The 17,672-nt window shown below is 31.1% G+C and overlaps 1 protein-coding gene across 26 annotated transcripts in view; it reads left to right on the top strand.

Moving 5' to 3' along the window:
* The window catches only part of RIMS2 (regulating synaptic membrane exocytosis 2), a 590,702-nt gene that overhangs the window by 404,077 nt on the left and 168,953 nt on the right, over positions 1-17,672 (top strand). The window contains exon 24 of one of the 26 annotated variants that reach the window (XM_082364197.1): positions 58-126. The exons of the other annotated variants lie outside the window; for them this stretch is intronic. Coding sequence (XP_082220323.1) covers positions 58-126 — 69 coding nt within the window. The remainder of the gene's footprint in view (positions 1-57; positions 127-17,672) is intronic. 26 annotated transcript variants of the gene reach the window in all.

Below are 17,672 nucleotides of genomic sequence, written 5' to 3'. Positions count from 1 at the left end.
AACAGATGTACATATTTGGTCTTATCCTTTTCTTTACTTTTACTTTTGCATATACAGAAGTTAATGAAGTAACTGGGCATGTGGAAGAGCAGGGGGGAGAAAAGCAGGGTGAAGAGGCCAAGGCAGGTCTGTCTGACTGTGTGTCCAAAATAAATAATCGAATGTTTTAGAAGTATGACTTTTCTGTTTCACGTAAGACTTTACGCTCCAAATTTATAAATACAGAATAAAGAACAGATTGTTCAGTACTAATTTTAAAATAATTACTTAAATTTATTAGTGGAAAGATATTACATGAGCTAGCTAGGTAACTTATCAGGGTATTTAATTTACCCGTTTGAACATTCTCCTTATTGTTTAAATCAAACTGAAATTATAGACAATGCCTCTCACCAAGATTTATACTTATCCTTTACCCCAGCCTTACATTCAGTTCATATATTTACTCAAAAATGTTTTTTGGGTACCTACTAAAACACTGTATTTCACTGAGTGCAGGTTCATTGAAGTCCTAGTCTCTTCTCTCCACAATTTTGATTTTTTAGAGATAAATTACAAGTAAATATAGAGCAGAATATAAATTACAAAATTTTAGTTCTTGAAACTTTTAGAAACTATTATAATTTATCCATAAACTTTTTTCTAAATTAAGAACAATAAACTGTAGCTTCATCTTCATCCCAGCTCCGTATTGTGCTATTTATTGACAATCCTAATTTCTCCCCAAAGAGTCCTCCTTCTAAATGGAATGAAGACACTTCATTTTGGTGTTTTTAAGCCCCTATTATGTTTACATACCATAATTTTTGCCACTTTCTTTGTCAGAATATTTCTGAAAGTATTGTATTCATGAATGGTAGCATGTACTTTATGTGCCTTTTGTTCTCTCCTTTACCATTGTGTGAAAGCAATGTTATTATGTATATTGTGCATAAGATGTATTTTCATGGATGCATTCTTGCAGTAGTGTTTGTGGTTTAAGACAGAAAACCTCTTAAACTGCAATTGCAAATTCTTTAGTAGCTATTTTTAAAGTCATAAAGGTGAGAAAAATCATCAGAGTACATCTGGTAATGAAAACAAAGGCAAATTTAGACGCATATTTATATCAATAAGAAAGTATAACTATCTCTCTTCTGAACATATCGTGTACTAACTACTAGAATGTCACACATCTTCCATTTCCCTGAAGTGCTATAGGAATAACATTTTTAGGGAATACTGTAAGAAGGAATTTCATTTTAATTTAGCTGTGTAGTTAATGTTTCCCTGCTTGCCCATTCCTACGTATCTGAAACTAGTCCATACGAATATCGAAAGACTTTCATACTGTTCACGAATTGGCTTTTGCAGTAAAGTCATTGTTTAGTATATCATTAGTGTGGGGACTTCAGCAGTAATTAATATCACTTTTATTTATTTTTAACTTTATTAAGATAAAGCAGCCCATTTATTGAGCCAGTTTGTCGCCTATGCTTAATTCTCAAAATGAAATTGGTAAATTACATTAGTTCTTAGAATAAAACCATAACTACAATCTTCCTAACTTACTATAAAATGACTCGTTATTCCTCATTTTATTTTTGTTTTTATTACTTTTCTTACGGGCTAGGAAGGGTATACTTTACTCTTCTGTTCGTTAATGTGAGGTGTCATGTTAGTGCATGGATTTGTTTCTCTGGTGTGTGATGTCATCTTTTGTGGTGTGCTTGGTTTTTATTTGGGTTGTTAATGACCTTAATTATTAATCACTGTTGTCTGTTTTCAATGTTATAAAGACAATGAGGGAGAAACACCAAGCCCACCTAATAATGGGAAAAAAGGCAAGTCTAATATGAAGTTAAGAGTGCCTTTCTATATATTAGACACTCTGTTTTGACATTTGTAATGTGCATGAATATGCTTTCTTAAATAAGTATAAGTACAAGTATAGTCCCAATTTAAGTTATCCAATATTTAAAGTGTGTGCTCTTTTTAAAATACATTTCTGAATACAAACTATGTTTCTGAAGTACTTACCTTATTATTAGATCCTGTTACAACCCTATTCTATTGAAATGTATGGCATTAAAAAGTTTTGCTTTGTTGGTCATAATAAGGAGTAAGATTCTGAGGAAGATAGTTATGGTCATGATATTATGCATTTAGAAAAACACAACATGCATATTTTTCAACCCAGAAATTATTTTAAAATTGAACCATTTAAAAATATTTTAAAGTAGAAATCAACTTAATTATGAGTTCAACAGTATTAAACAAACATTTGTGATATTTGTAGATTTTTCACAGTACTAAAACTAATATTTGCAGTTTTATACATTATTATATTGCCTAGGCAGGTAAAAAATATGATTGATTTTAATACTTATATTTAGTTTTTCCTATAATTATAAGTGACAATTCTGTCATCCCCCACAACTAAGTTCTGTCAAAAACAGTAGAACTGATTGTAAAGCCAGCTAAAGTTACATTACATAAAATGCCTATTGTATGCATTTTGACCTAACTTTTTTTTTCAAAAATATTAAAGCTCTTTATAAAACAAGAAAAAAAACCAAAAAACAGTAGGACTGTATATGTTTTGCAGTAATTGATAATCAAATATAGCTACACATGTTCATTTAGAATGTCAGCATTTTAAAATGGTTACATCAAAAAAAAATCAGCCTTCTAAAATATCTTTTTATCCTAATAATTTCCCTTGTTATTGAGCCAAATTAAGAAATGCATAGTGTTGTGCTTCAGTAATTTAGTTGAAATGTCCTTTAGTTTTCAATATACTCTTTCTTCCCAGTCTTCATCTTTTATAAATAATGTCTACAATGTCACATTTAAGATCGATTTAGCACTAAAATAATTTTATAATTCTTCTTACTTTGGAGTGTTAATTATTCATTAATACCTCTCCAAGCATAAAATTCTTAAAATATGCTATGTTATTATGAAAAGGTGAAAATAGTATAGCAAAATAAATAAAATTATATCAAGTATTGTAATTAATGAATATTCTCCATAAAAATACACAAAAATTTAACTGAGCTCCCAATGTCTATTTACATATTTGTCATTTTTATCTATTTCTTGACCTCCATGAGTGAAATAGGAAGATTTTGATTAAGGTGACACAATACCATTTCTTTTTAAAAAAGATCAGTTTGATTGTTACATTGAGAATAACCCGAAAGAATTAAGATTAGAAACAAGGCGAACTGTTAGGGAGCATTCCCAATAACCCAGGAAAGACGTGATGGTGACTTAGACCAGAATGATAGGAGCAGTTGGATTCTGGATAGATATTAAAGATAGAACCAACAGAATTAACTGACAGGGTAGGAGAGATCCCATGATAAAATCCATGTTTTGGACCTCAGTAAGTGGGAAAATATGGAGTTTCTATTAATAGATTTGGTGGGAATATCAGGTGCTCAGGTTTGGATATAAGTTAGAGATGCTGTTAGACATGTAGGATAGGATGTCAAACAGGCAGTTTGAAATATGTTCTGGATTTCAGGTTAGAGATTTGGACTGTAGTTATAGGTTTAGGATTCATCCTTACAAAGAGAGACTTAAAACCATGAGCCCCATTGATATCACTGAGAGAACAAGCGTAGGTAGCTAAGAGGTCCAAGGACTATGAACTCAACTCTTCTAACATTTAGAAGTTGAAGAAATGAAGCAGGAAGAGACTGAGGAGCATCAAGAGTAGGAGGAGAGGTAGTGGGGACACCATGGATTATAGTGTCTCTGAATAGGAATAAGGAAAGTACTTGAAGCAGAAGAGAATTATCAAGACTGAGAAATGATCACTAGATTTAGCAAATAGGAAGTCACTGTGTTAACCTTTATTAAGAGTAGTTTTGGTGGAGTTGTAGGGGGTAAAAGGCCAATTACAGTGGATTTGAAGGAGGAGAGAAATGGAGATGGTATAGGCACCTTTTAAAGAGTTTGGCTGTAAAGGGAAGAAAGGAAATAGAAATCTAGACTAAGAGGAGAGGTCAGGGGAACAAGAATACATGAAAGATATATGGGAAACTTTATGTTCATTCTCTGACTTCTAAATCGAGATCTGCCAATTTGTTCTATAGAGCCATCTGGCCCCAAGCCATCTGCCTATAGTTTGCCAAGACATTTATCAGTGTTCTGTAGCTTTGCTCCTAGATTTAGAATCAAGACTTAGATTTGGAAGGAACCTTATAAATCTTTTAATAAAACAGCTTTTCTTTACTGATAAAGGAGTAGAATTCTAGAGGACAATTAGCTTTCTTCAGTCCACATAGGAGCAGACCTCTAGTCTTGACTCCCAATCTTGTGCATTTGTATACCATGCCTTCTCAGATGAATGGCATTCTCCTTGCATGTGTTTCAACCATTTGTTTTATTTTAGATATTAGTTAACAGTTTAGCTCAATTCAACCGATAGCTGCTATTTTTAGTTTGTTGTACTAGGTAGTCATTGAGGATGCAATGATCAATAAGATGTATTTCCTGCTTTGGGGAGCTCCCAAGGGAAAAATAAAACAGTAATAATATAATGATAACAAATGAAACATAGTTGGTAAAATTATTTTATAACATGTCACTTACATAGAGTCTCTTAAGATTGTGATATGTATAGAGCAGGTAAGTTTTGAGGTGTTATGGGCATTTTTTCAGCCCCAAATATTTCTCCTACTACTTGTGATAGTACTTAGTATTCTGATATTCTTTAATGGCTTAATTATTTTAATAATATAAAGCATAGGCTTTCCAGAACACTGAAATGTAAATATTCCTTAGGGACTGACCCAAGTTATTATTACACACACATTCCGTAGGAAGCAAGTTAGAGCCTGTGAATGGAGAAAGTTAGGTGTAGGGAGAGAGATGCTGGAAAATGTGGAGTTTGGGAGGTACCTTGGGAGGGTGATAATGGTAAAATCTGCCTTGAACTAGCCCCTGTCTACTCTAAATAACATTCCTTGCTATGTAGATATGCTATAAATTAACTTTCTTAAATAATTTGGTATATTTAAGTTGCTTATAACAATACTTGTCACATAATAAGTACTATTATTTCTTGCTATAATTTTGTATTTTCAGCACAGAATCTGAAAACTTTGGATTTAAAGTGAAACTAAACCTGATTATGATCATCACTCTGAACCAATTATTCAATACATATTATTTAGTAGTTTTGAGGAAAATAGTAACCTTGATGCTATTCTTGATCACATAGCTTGCATAAGAAACAGTACAAGGAGGAAAGAAATCAACTGGATTGCAGCATGAATTGTTGCATATTGCCCAACATTTGTACGTTTCAATCCACATGTAAAACTCAACATGCAAATATTTAGCATAAGTCAAAATTGTTTAAACCATTTGGACTTTTCATAATGTTTAGAGAACTCCATTGGAAGTTAATAAATTGCATCTTAAACTCAGTTCTACTACTGAGCATGTGTTCTCTGGCAAAGCTTTTAATTTCTCTGAACCTCAGTTATCTCTTCTGTATAATAAACTATCCTGTAAGGATTTTTAACAGAAGCTAAGTGTTTTGGAGACATGGCTAATAAATTTTAAAGTCTCAAATCATTTTGTTTTTAATTTATTGCTTATGTCGTTATTGTTGTTTGTTTGGTTTGGTTTTGGAAACTTAACAGATATAACCTACTATTGTCTGTTAGTGAGCCATTTGCTGTGGGATTATAAACTAAACCCTAATATACTGCCTTCACAAGTCAAGTCCCTAAAGATATACAATGAGATGGAAGGAAAAATATTTTGTTCCTCTGAGTCTCGGTGTATAGTTGCCTACATTATTTCATATATAGATAACCTTATAAATAGGAGAGGAAGGAAGGATGGGAAGAAGAGGGGGGAAAATACAGGTTACAAAGGAACCAAAAATAATAAAATAATTTTGACAGTCTTTATGCTTGCTTCTGTAAGCATTCAAGGAATTGGATAGCATTTAGGGTAACAGGGTGTGGACAGGTTTTGTTTTGCTGCCTCTCTGTTTTCTCATGAATGCTTCTAGAGTGAGGAGAATACCAATACCATGTCTTAATTTCCAAATTTGACATCCAAATTTGATATCTAGATAGGAGTGGATTTTATAGTGGCATTGGTAGATATTTCCTAAGTACAGCATTCCCTGCCAACTTAGATAAATGACAATTTGACAAAAATTAAAATGAGAGAGATTCAGGGATACTTTAAAATAGCAAGGAATTTATCATATATTTTATTCAATTACATCTGTCTTATGGAATAATAACTTGGTGACAATGAACACGATGGATTTGAAAGAGAAGAGACTGAGGACATATGACTATTTAGGTTATTTCAGTAGTCAATTATATGATGGACTCTATCACTTAACTTGTAAACAAGTATTTTCTAATTTCTTTTCCTAATCTTTCCTTTCCTTCTTAGAGGCCATTCCTCCTTACTTTTCTTTTCTTCCCCTTTCGCTCATTTTATTTCTTCTAGATTTCCCGAGCTTCAATTGACTAATCAGATTTAGGAGAGAACCCCTTCCACCTCATACATTTCTGCAAACTTTGGCCATTTTTCAAAACAAGTCATTGTGGCTTCCTAAATACAAACCTAAGGCCATCTTCTGTTTGTGGTTGAAAATATCATAATCTTAGGAAGGTGATATGGTATACAGAAAGAGCACAGGTTTTGGAACGTTGGCTCAGGGCCTGCCTTTTCTAGGGAACAACTTTGTGACTCTAGGCCCTTAACCCAAGTTAGTTCATCTGAGAAACGGAAATCTTAGCGTATCTCTTTTATTCCCAATATGCTATTTTGAGAATCAAATGAGATAGCGCAAGTGAAATTGTTTGTGAACCAAGATACCTATTTAGTTCTTATCCTTATTAATCAGCTCTTTGTTTTCTTACCTGTAGAAACCACCTGATAGAAGGTCCTTTCTGTGTTTTATAGGATCAAGTATGATGCTGTATGTGAAAGCACATTGAAACACATAGTATTATACAAGTATAATCTTTTAATATAGGAATTTGTGCTCTTTAAATTGTTGTCTTGATATAGGATTGGCTACATGGTGTGATGAAAACTAGCTGGAATATAGTTAGTTTGTAGAAATGTGGGTTTTTAAAATATCACTTAACCTCATAGTTAAGTCTTCATGAGTAAATTGTTTCTTCAAATTATCTAATAGTTATTAAATCAATTGTTAAGCTTCCCTATCTACAAATTAAATTCACAACTATTTACTTGATGCAATTATCCCCCTAGAACAAAATGTTTTCTGTACTTGAATGGATTTCTAGTTTGCATCTGAGCAATGTGACATATTCTTTCAAAGTCATGCTTACAATTAAATTACATTATGCATTTTTCACTTTCACTCTTTGGTAGTAGATGTACAATATCATGGGCTACCACTTTGTACTTAAATTTTAACTTTAAGATCTTTATTATTTAACATTAAGAAGACTATTTTATTTTTTAAATTACCGTAAGAGTCCTTTAATAGAAAAGACTATCTTTAAGGTGCTGCATACTTAGAGCTTTTTTGCTATTTTTTCTTTAATGTAACTAAAACACTTTTCAAACAATTTGAGCATTTTCCTGACATAAAACTAGTTTGCTTTTTTTTTTTTAATATTGCCAGCTTTTCCTCATTTGCTATTTCTTTTTTTTTTTTTTTTAAAGGGAGATGTGATCAAAGACTTTATTTATTTATTTATTTATTTATTTTTGGCTGTGTTGTGTCTTCGTTTCTTTGTGAGGGCTTTCTCTAGTTGTGGCAAGCGGGGGCCACTCTTCATCGCGGTGCGCGGGCCTCTCACTATCGCGGCCTCTCTTGTTGCGGAGCACAGTCTCCAGACGCACAGGCTCAGTAATTGTGGCTCACGGGCCCAGTTGCTCCGCGGCATGTGGGATCTTCCCAGACCAGGGCTCGAACCCGTGTCCCCTGCATTGGCAGGCAGATTCTTAACCACTGCGCCACCAGGGAAGCCCACTAGTTCGCTTTTAATTACATTAAATATTTCATTTTAATTATATGACCTATAAATTCCAATAGGGCTAGGTATGAGCTGTCCTTAGCATTGTGTTTTGGGTGAGGAATTAATGAGGTGGTAGTCAGTTCTGTTCTTTTTATGACTTTAATTCTGTTTTAAAATAGACACTTGGGTTTCAACATAGGATTTGATAATAGACACATTTAGAACTTCTGGAAAATCTTCTAGACTCAGTGTCTTAATTTTACCGTCTCTGGTATAGGTTCTCTCCCACAAAACCTGACTAATCAGTGATAAGAAGCCAGAGCAACTCTAATTTTAGAGCTGGAAATAACCTTAGAAATTTCAAGACCAGCTTTCTTACCTCAAATGTAACAGATTAGAGGCAGAGGGGCTATGACATTTGTCTAAGGTTATACAGCTAGTTAATGGCAGAAATGTTCCTAAAAGCCACCTCAGCCCAGTAATATATCTGTTACCTCCTTTATGTCACTGATAGCCTTGATCTAGGTCTTCTTTCATTGTTATATTGTCTGGTATTCATAAATGGATGGTTATAAGTTTTGTGTTGTCGTTGTTACTGCCATGTAATAGATTTTCAACTAAAATGTTTGTCAATTCAGAGAAAGTGTTTATATGTTAAGGTATTTTCCTCCACACTTCAGAAAATGCTTTCTACCGGTATATAGAAAGGCTGAACCATTTTCAAAACAAGCCATTTCTACTTCTATACACTCAATTTTACTTCAGAAGGTAGCGTGTCCTTCTTTTTTGGAACATCACAAACTTTATCAAATGGTGATAGGTGAAACAACTTTTTAAATGACAAATGTATAGGATTTTAGAAAATTTTACTTTAGGAACAACCCTTTATTGCTTGTGAAATCTTAAATATTATATATTGATAGATAACCAAAAGTGCAGGTTATTCAAAATCAAGAAATACTGTATTATAAATGAGTTTATTATTTTCCTCAACATGGGGAAATTAGTCTGTTGTTTTTGTGTTACTACAGGTTAACTTTGATTAAGGAGCAGATGATTCCTTTGTTCTTTTAGCTAAAGAGGGCTAAACTAGTCTTGGAATTTGCCAGAAGATTTGTATATTCTTTAAAGGTTTTAAGATTTTTCTATCCACTAGCAGTTGATTCAAATATAGCATCTTTATCCAGATTGTTTACCACTTGGGAAAACTATATTGCATCTTTATCAGATTATTTACCAATTAGGAAATCAGGGGGTCAACTACACACCAAAGTGTAAATTTAACTCTCACAGCAAGAAGTTTGTTTCCTTGCAGTAACTGATTTATGTTGGACCAGAACAAATGTCCGTTATTAATAACATTTATTTCAGGTCTAGGAACTGGAAAACCCTTACACTTAATGCCATCATTTCTAGCAGTATAAGTAATCAAAGTGGTGTATCCAAAATCATCCATATTTGATGTTGCAGTATAGCATATTTTTTCATTTTTGATAGTGATTTTTATCTTCCTATTTATGTTTTGCTTAGCTTAATATTATTAAATATTAAAATATTAAAATAGGTTAGTATTTCACTATTTATGGCCAGAGGTGAATAAGTACCAGAGAATTGATTATGGCACGGTGAAACTTCCTGGGGATTAAAATGTACATAGATAGTAACTGTCTACTTGACTTAATGCTTTAGAAGCATGTGATTAAAAAGAAAAGCAAGTGTATACTTAAGTGTTTATGAATGCTACTATGAGATTAAGATCAAATGGTGACCAGTGAATCTTTTGATACAAGAACCTACATGATCTGTACTCCCTCCACTTTCCATTCCATTCCCTCTTTAACCTCGTCTTCTATGACTTTCCCTTTTGTTTACTCTGCTCCAGCCACAGAGACCTTCGTGCTTTCCTAGAAAATGTCAGACATGCTCCCACCTCAGGACATCTGCATGTGCTGTTCTTCTACCTGTAATGCCCTCCCTAAATAACCATAGGGTAACTCCCTTACTTCCTTAAGTTCTTCACTCAAAACCTTCCTTCTTAATGAGGATTTCCATGACTAGTCTATTAAAATTTTCATCACACCCTGCACATTTTGTTTACTTCTTACCTACTTCATGTTTGTCTTCTTAGTACTTATCAATATCTGCCACAAAATATTTTACTCATTTATCTTGTTTATAATTTATTTCTCCCACTAGAATATAAACTTTGTGAGAGCATAGGTTTTTGTCTATTTTTTTTTTTTTTTTTGCTGTTGTATCCCCAGTGCCTAGACATGCCTGGGTTATAGTAGGTGCTGAATATATATTTGTTGAATGAATGAATATTATATTATGCTACAGATAACTCCAAATGATTTTAGATAAGCCAGGTAACTCATATTCAGTGATACCAAACTGTTACTAATTTTTATTGAAATAATATCCCATAGCACATACATTTTTCTGTTGTTTAATGAAAGTACTAAATATGGTAGTAAAATAAATAGCCATCTTATCTTATTATATATTAAAATGTTACGGATTTTCTCTTGATATATATGAAAATCGCTGCATTTTAGTTCCATATAAACATTTCATTTTACCACATTAAAATAATGTTTAGCAAAATGTTTATTTCTAAAATAAAATTATTTAATATCAACTTAGAAGAAAACTTTATTTGACAAATCATTTAAATCATCATTTTCTTCATACCTTCAAAAATTCTTTTATTGAAAATAGATTTTAGAATTTCCTGGAAGTAAACTTAAATGCTTTGGATTTTGAAATCTATAAAACAATTTTAAGTGTCACATTTCTATATTTAAAACATTAACTACGTACTACTGAAAGTTTATGGGAGAATTTAGGGGAAAAAAATTAAAAAATAATTAGATCCCTGAAGTAATTTTAGGTTCTTATTACACAAATTATCTAATGTTTCTGACAAACTCTGATTATTTTTTTTGATTTATACTAGAAGTTACATGGGAAGACCAGCAGGAAAAGGTGAATGGTACATTAAGTGATGACAAACCATTGCCGAAAAAGAAACACCAATCTGAGCCAGGTTTGTCAGGATTTGGAAAGCCCCTGAAAGCATGAGGCGATAAGCATTGCATTTCATGCTTTTTAAATATGTGTGTGCTTGTTGTACCTCATTTTTCTCACTTTGGTGTGAACTTTAGACTGTGTAGAGTCTGTTTAGATTAGAGTGGTGAAAACTTTATTTCAAGATTTGTTTAGAAAACTAATTACACATATTTTTGGGAAAACTATTTTATTATTAACATTATTTCTTTAGGAAAAAAATGACTCACTTAAGCACAAATGATAACTTAACTTATATATTTGGTTATTTTGATCCAAGTTAAACTACCCTCATGAGAGGTGCTTACATTCCTAAAAAAGTGCTATAGAAAGCTCAATATGTTTTTTGTTAAAGTTTGTCTTCATAGGCCATTCCTTATTTTTAATTGTAAATGCTATCGAGATATTTTACCAATTGGTAATGATTTATTTACAAATTCTGGAGCTAAAAATATTACAACAAAACCAAGATGGAATGATAGCATAGTATTCTAATTCAATAAAGAGCCTTTTCAAACCATTAATTCTACCCATAAATTGAAATGAAGTGATTTTATTTTCTCTCTCTTTCTTCTCTTTTTTGGGGAGATAAGATTAATTAAGCAGAGGACAAAAACTTGAACCAGGAGTAAAAGGAAGAGAAGCAAAATGCAGAGATAACCAATCAACTGAATAATCAGTACTACTTTTAATCAGTAATTGGATAAGAGTACAATGAAAATTTCATTCAAAATTTTAGAATACAGATGGATTTTTTTATAACACTATCATCATTAAATGGCTGAGTCTATAGTAACAGGGTTAATGTATTTTTATGTGGTAACTTGGTTCATGTTAAATCTCTGAAACATATAGTTTAAAATATGTCAATATATAAATTAAACTGATTTATTAACAAGTATTCATTGCTATCCTGTCGCATGCCAGGCATTATGGTAGGCCCTGAGTTACTGCGGTAGACAAGAACGATGCCGCAATTGCCCTCATAGAGCTTACATTCTGGCAAAAATATATGTTAAAAATAATTATAACTAAAGATTTAGTTATTATAATTGTGATAGTGCTATTAAGGAGAATAGGATGTTTTGAGCAAAAGTATTATGTTACATAAGTCTGGAGAGCAAGGAAAAATGCCATAGTGCAAATGGCTTAATCTGTGAATTCTCTTTTAGGGAAACAGTTACATACTGAAAATAAAAAAATAAATAAATAAACTGGAATTCACATTGCAAATTTAAATATATTCATGCAGTTGTAAGAAAAATATCTTACATGTTTTTTCAGATCTTCAATTAAGAATCACTTAACTTATTTGGAAAATAATAATTAGCTTAATATATTTCAGAGGATTTTAAAAAGTAAACAAAGTATAAAATGGGTTTTATGTTATGATTTATACAACAAAAACTATTACTCTCAAAGTGTCTCCTTGCTGTGTTGTGTGATGTAGGTTATCCTCGGTCATAAATTATTATTTATTTGTCTTGTTTGCCATCATCTCTGATTACATGAATATGTTTGTGGCCATATATATCTATGGTAAATAAATTACATTGACTATTAAAATCATGAAAGAATGCAATATTTGGCTAAACATATTTTTAAATCTCACAAAATTTTTTTAAATTTCCTTTAGATATTATTAATTTGTGTATTCTCATATATTGCATGTATTTTTTATCACTTAGGCCTTCTGAGTGTAAACTATGTGTGCAGTAGAGGAAAATTAATGTAATTAGAGTGCCTTAATGTCATGGTTTAAATTGCTTATAGATTTTCAATCTTGGCAGTTGTGCATTTTCCTATATACTGGGAAATTCCTGGAAATTCAAATCCTAAATGTTGTGAGTAAGTATGCAATATGCTAAGGCCGTATGCTGTGTTAAATTTTAGTGTTCATAAATATTTTTATTTGTTTGTTTCTAAAAGCGAGGTAGGATATGTTGAGAATATTTTTAATTATTGAAACTTTGGAGTGATAGAATGGGAGGAAAATAGTGGGATATCAGGTGGGGCTAATTGCATTTCAATAACATGTTTATGAGCCTGGGTTTTACAGAAGACATGTTTGGATTCATTCTTTGTTTTATATTTAGATACATCTACCATATTAATAATTTAGTAATTGTAATCAGGGTTTAATACATAATTTTTATTCACTAAAATCTAAGAGATCATCTTCCATTAATAGTCAAGGATTCTTCATCAGATGATTATTGTAGTAATCAATTGTGGCATTAGAAAAAGTTTGTAAGGACTCGAACCCAAACCCAAGATGCAAAGTTAGCTATGTATCAATAGCATATATCGTTATCTTTTTCTTTTGCTGTTTTATGAAAATCTAATCAAGAACAATACCTCGGAATTTTGCCATTTTAAGGATGTATACTAACAATTAAAACATCACTTGAAATTTTTATTTTAAATATAAGACTATGGAACTGGAGGACTAAATGGCATCATATAGACTAGAAAATGGGTTAACAAATACTTAGATGAACTTTAAGTAATATGCATTAGTATCTGCTTCTTTTAAGAAAAATACATCTCTGAACTAGGCTGTCCTGAGAGAATTATGAGCAAAATGGGTGATTTTTTTTCCCCGTATTTCTAACTTAACTGACAGCAATGTAGATGAAAATCCCTGGGAAAGATAATGATGTTTATCATATTAGTATTTTTGATGTGATCATAAAATATAAGAATTCTACAAATGATTTTAAAACCCAGATTTTATGGCTGATGTTCAGAGTAAATCACTAAATGTCTTCCTCATTTAGAATGTGGATTAGATTTTGTTTAGGCCGTAAATTTAACAAAACATTCTTAATGCAAATCAAGGACATATGAGCATGGAAAATCTGTTGTTTATTTTCTCAATGAGCAATCTGATTCTAGATGAGAATACTATGGCCTACAGTAATGCAGTGTTATTAAAGATTGAAAACAAAGTTTAATCTGTTGAAATTTATTATATTTGCTTTGTGAGTTTATCTGTTCTTCTAGTAACTAGGACAGTATCTGGGAAAAGAGCATATTTTTACATAAAATATTTTATCTCATATTTTACTTAAACTCAAAAGTAGTGTGGTGAGAAAGCTAACTTCAGTTAGACTAAATGAATGTTTTAGAACTGATGTAGATTCTCAGTTTCTCCAAAGTAAGAAAGTCTTGGACTTAAATAGTTCAGAATCTACTTTGAGATGTAATTATAAATAATTTCTGATATGTTTGATGATTACTTGATACTATTCATAAAAAGATTGCCCACCTTGATTTGTCATTTTCTAAGTAGAAGGTATGCTATGTCTAGGAAAATCTAGAATTGACTTAGCTACTTTTTCTCTAATTATCCTGAATCATGACAATGCTACTTACCTTGCTGTATCTTATCTGGAAAATAAATCCTTGTGTTTTTCTGGAAAAGTGAGGGCAATGAAACACTTTGCTGGGTTACTGTATGATTATACAGTATTTTGGAAATTGAAAATATTCAAAGTAACAAGTTGTGTTTTACTACTTGCTTTTGTGTGCATAAGCCCCTTGTTTTAGCATTGTTATGATTTAATGTATTAACCTTTAATTTTTTCCAACCTGGACATTTCCATATTGTATTCTTTATGGATATCTAACTATGGTGAAGGTAGGGATTTTCTTTTACTTAGCTCAACCTTTGGAATTATGCTTTATAAAATTTATCATCAGGAAAATGAAATATTCAAAGGTGTATTTTGTGGGTGAATTTTATATTTAAATTTTTTCTTGACTATTTTGGTGTTATGAACTTTTGCTTCCTTTCATTATTGAATAATTTGACATGTTTTTAAAGTAGAAGCAATTTATTTCAGTCTAAATCAATATTATAATTTAGTCTTCTAATTAGATGCTAGTCTAATTCATCTAATCTGGTAAAAATAATCGAGGTTGTGTTCTTGGTCAGTATTAGCAGGTTGGTAATTTCTGATTATTTCTGGATTGTTGTAGAATGAATGTACTTTATTTTTGGCAGAAGAAAGTGACGTAAAACAAGCTAAGTAAATATCTTATAGAACACAAATCAACTGACGGAATTTTGGAATTAAGTACTACTAACACCCTCAGATGTAAATACAGCATTGTTTGTTAACAAGGATGTTCTCCTGGAATAAAGTGAGATTTCATGATTTATGAATTTAGTTGCTCATTTAAAGTTAGTTCAGTTTCCTCTAAACATACAGATAAGTTTATAAGGCCAAGCCTGTACTTAAGTGACTTTCTTTTTTATGATATAGCATCCTATAGTTTGAAAATCAATTATTTTAAACACCCTCAATAAATACTCTAAGTGTGTTTTTCTTCTGCATTTAAAATTGCATTACATGTCAGTCTCTAAGGATAGAATCAGAAAAAAAAAACTGGCACAGCTAGAACTAGGAAACAAAACATTTAAAAAAGAAACATTTTTGTTAGCTTTAAAAATAGCTTAATATTTTAAAAGATTGTACTTTGCTCATTTCAATAGGCAGGTAGATGCTTTTGTAAATATTCAATAATTTTATGGTTGTTGGCAAAATTACGGAAAGTAATAATTAGTTTAGAAAATAAATTCAAATAACTTTGAGGAATTTTTCAACAAGATTTTTGTCACAGTGGAGAAGCTTTAGTTTGAAATCTGTAAACTTTGGTAAATATTTTGTTTTTATATTCTAGGTCTGTCCTGATCTTTGTATCATTGAGACGCCTACTAAGTAGATGCTTTTTTAGGCTTTATTTTGAAAGGTATCTTGCGTTCCCTCAAAGGAAACATTCTAAGGCTCCTATGACCTTTAAAAAGCCCTCATAATTATGATTAACTTTTAATTACGTGCAAGTTCTAATATACACTTAAAGTCTTGAGGCTTCTGTTTCATTGTCTGGAATCTTTCTAAGAGAATACTTCCTTCTATACAATATATATTGATATTTACTTAAGTACAATTAAATCTGATAATAGAACCAATATTATGTCTGTTGTTAGTCAACAGATTTTCAAATAGATATCATATACCCTTGTTAAAAACTGCATTTATGCATAAACAGGCCTCATGTCTATGCCTTTTTAAATTAAGTTGATTACAGATTATTATTTCTGTTTGAACTTGAGATGTGTTCATTTGAAATATAATGGTAGTTGATACACTATATTAGCAAGGAAAATTTTGGTTTGCACAAAATTTTACATAAAAGCTGATATTATATTCATCCTCATAAACTTACTTTTACACCATATAACTTAATGAAAATGAGTATTTTATTATATATCTGTTTATCTTCAGTAGATTTTTATAACTTTAAGGACCAATACAGACAGGTTTATTGTGTGTGTATATATATATATATATATAATTACTACTTTGCTTGATTAAGGACCATTCTTTTTACAGTTTGCACATTGATGATACTTTAAATTTAAAAATATTTTGCCAAAATAATTACCATAAATGATATTTATGAGTTATTCATTATATTTTATTAATGTCTTTCAGTGTAGTATATGAAAATATTTTATTTCTCTTTTGTTAGCTCATGTGATGTAATGAACCTCCCCCAAATACTGTACACTCTTATTACAAAGTTTTTATATTTTCTAAATCTGAAACTAAGATCCAGCCATAGTTGTGACAGTAATAGACACCTAAGAGAGGGTATACTTTTACTATCTTTAATCACTCTAACTGGTTATAGGTTAAATGAAGTGTTGGAAAGATTTCTCATTAGAACTGCCATTAACAGCACTGAAAGTAGAATGTTTGACTGTGGCAAAGTAACGATTAAAGGAAAATTAGGGAGATAAGAAGAGTGAAGGGGGTACTCTTACCTCCTTCAAGGTTCACTGAAGTCTGCAATTCATTACAATAATATATATGAAATAAGTTTTTATAGTTTATTGTCATTTAAATAAGACCTAGCTATTTAAAGGATATAGTTTCTCTTTTTAAATGTGTCTGTTTTAACACAAATAGTATATATTAAAAACTGTAACCACGAAGAAGAAAAGAAAGTCAAAAATTTTTTAAATATATTTGGTATAATTGAAAGTTATACATTGAAATTTTATGATTTAAATTAGTATTCTATCTACTAATTAAAGTTAAGTGATTTTTTATGTAAGATTAATTATGATCTATTTATTAATGGATCATATTCACATAAGTGATGGAAAAATGATTTAATGGGCACTTTCAGTTAACAGTGAGATCCTGGTCAAAATCTTTCATTTTCATCCTTTTCTAAAATATAAATTTTGTATTATTTTCTAAAAACAATTAAATTGTTGGTGCTAAGTTACATATTCCTCACAAGAGTAAAAAGTATTGGTGAATTACTTGCATAGTTGTACCATGTACCTCTTTTTAAAAAGGTTCTAATTAATACTATGTAATAAAATGTCCAGTTCAGGTATCAACATAAAAAGATTTTTTTCCCTTACTAGACTTTTTATTTCACATGTTTTTATTGGGTCATATAGCATCTAGTAGAAAGAAATTTGACCTGGTAATCAGGAGACCTCTGTTCTATTTCTGGTTCTGCCATTGAACTTGTTTTATGACCTTGGGTAAGTCACTTGAACTCTGTGTGCTTCAGTTATCTCTATAATAAATTAATAAATGGGTTGGAAAG

The sequence above is a fragment of the Balaenoptera borealis genome, assembly GCF_965194805.1.
Source record: "Balaenoptera borealis genome assembly, chromosome: 17".
Classification (NCBI taxonomy): domain Eukaryota; kingdom Metazoa; phylum Chordata; class Mammalia; order Artiodactyla; family Balaenopteridae; genus Balaenoptera; species Balaenoptera borealis.
The sequence above is the reverse complement of the archived record's forward strand: the minus strand, read 5'-3'. Positions and strand labels throughout refer to the sequence as shown.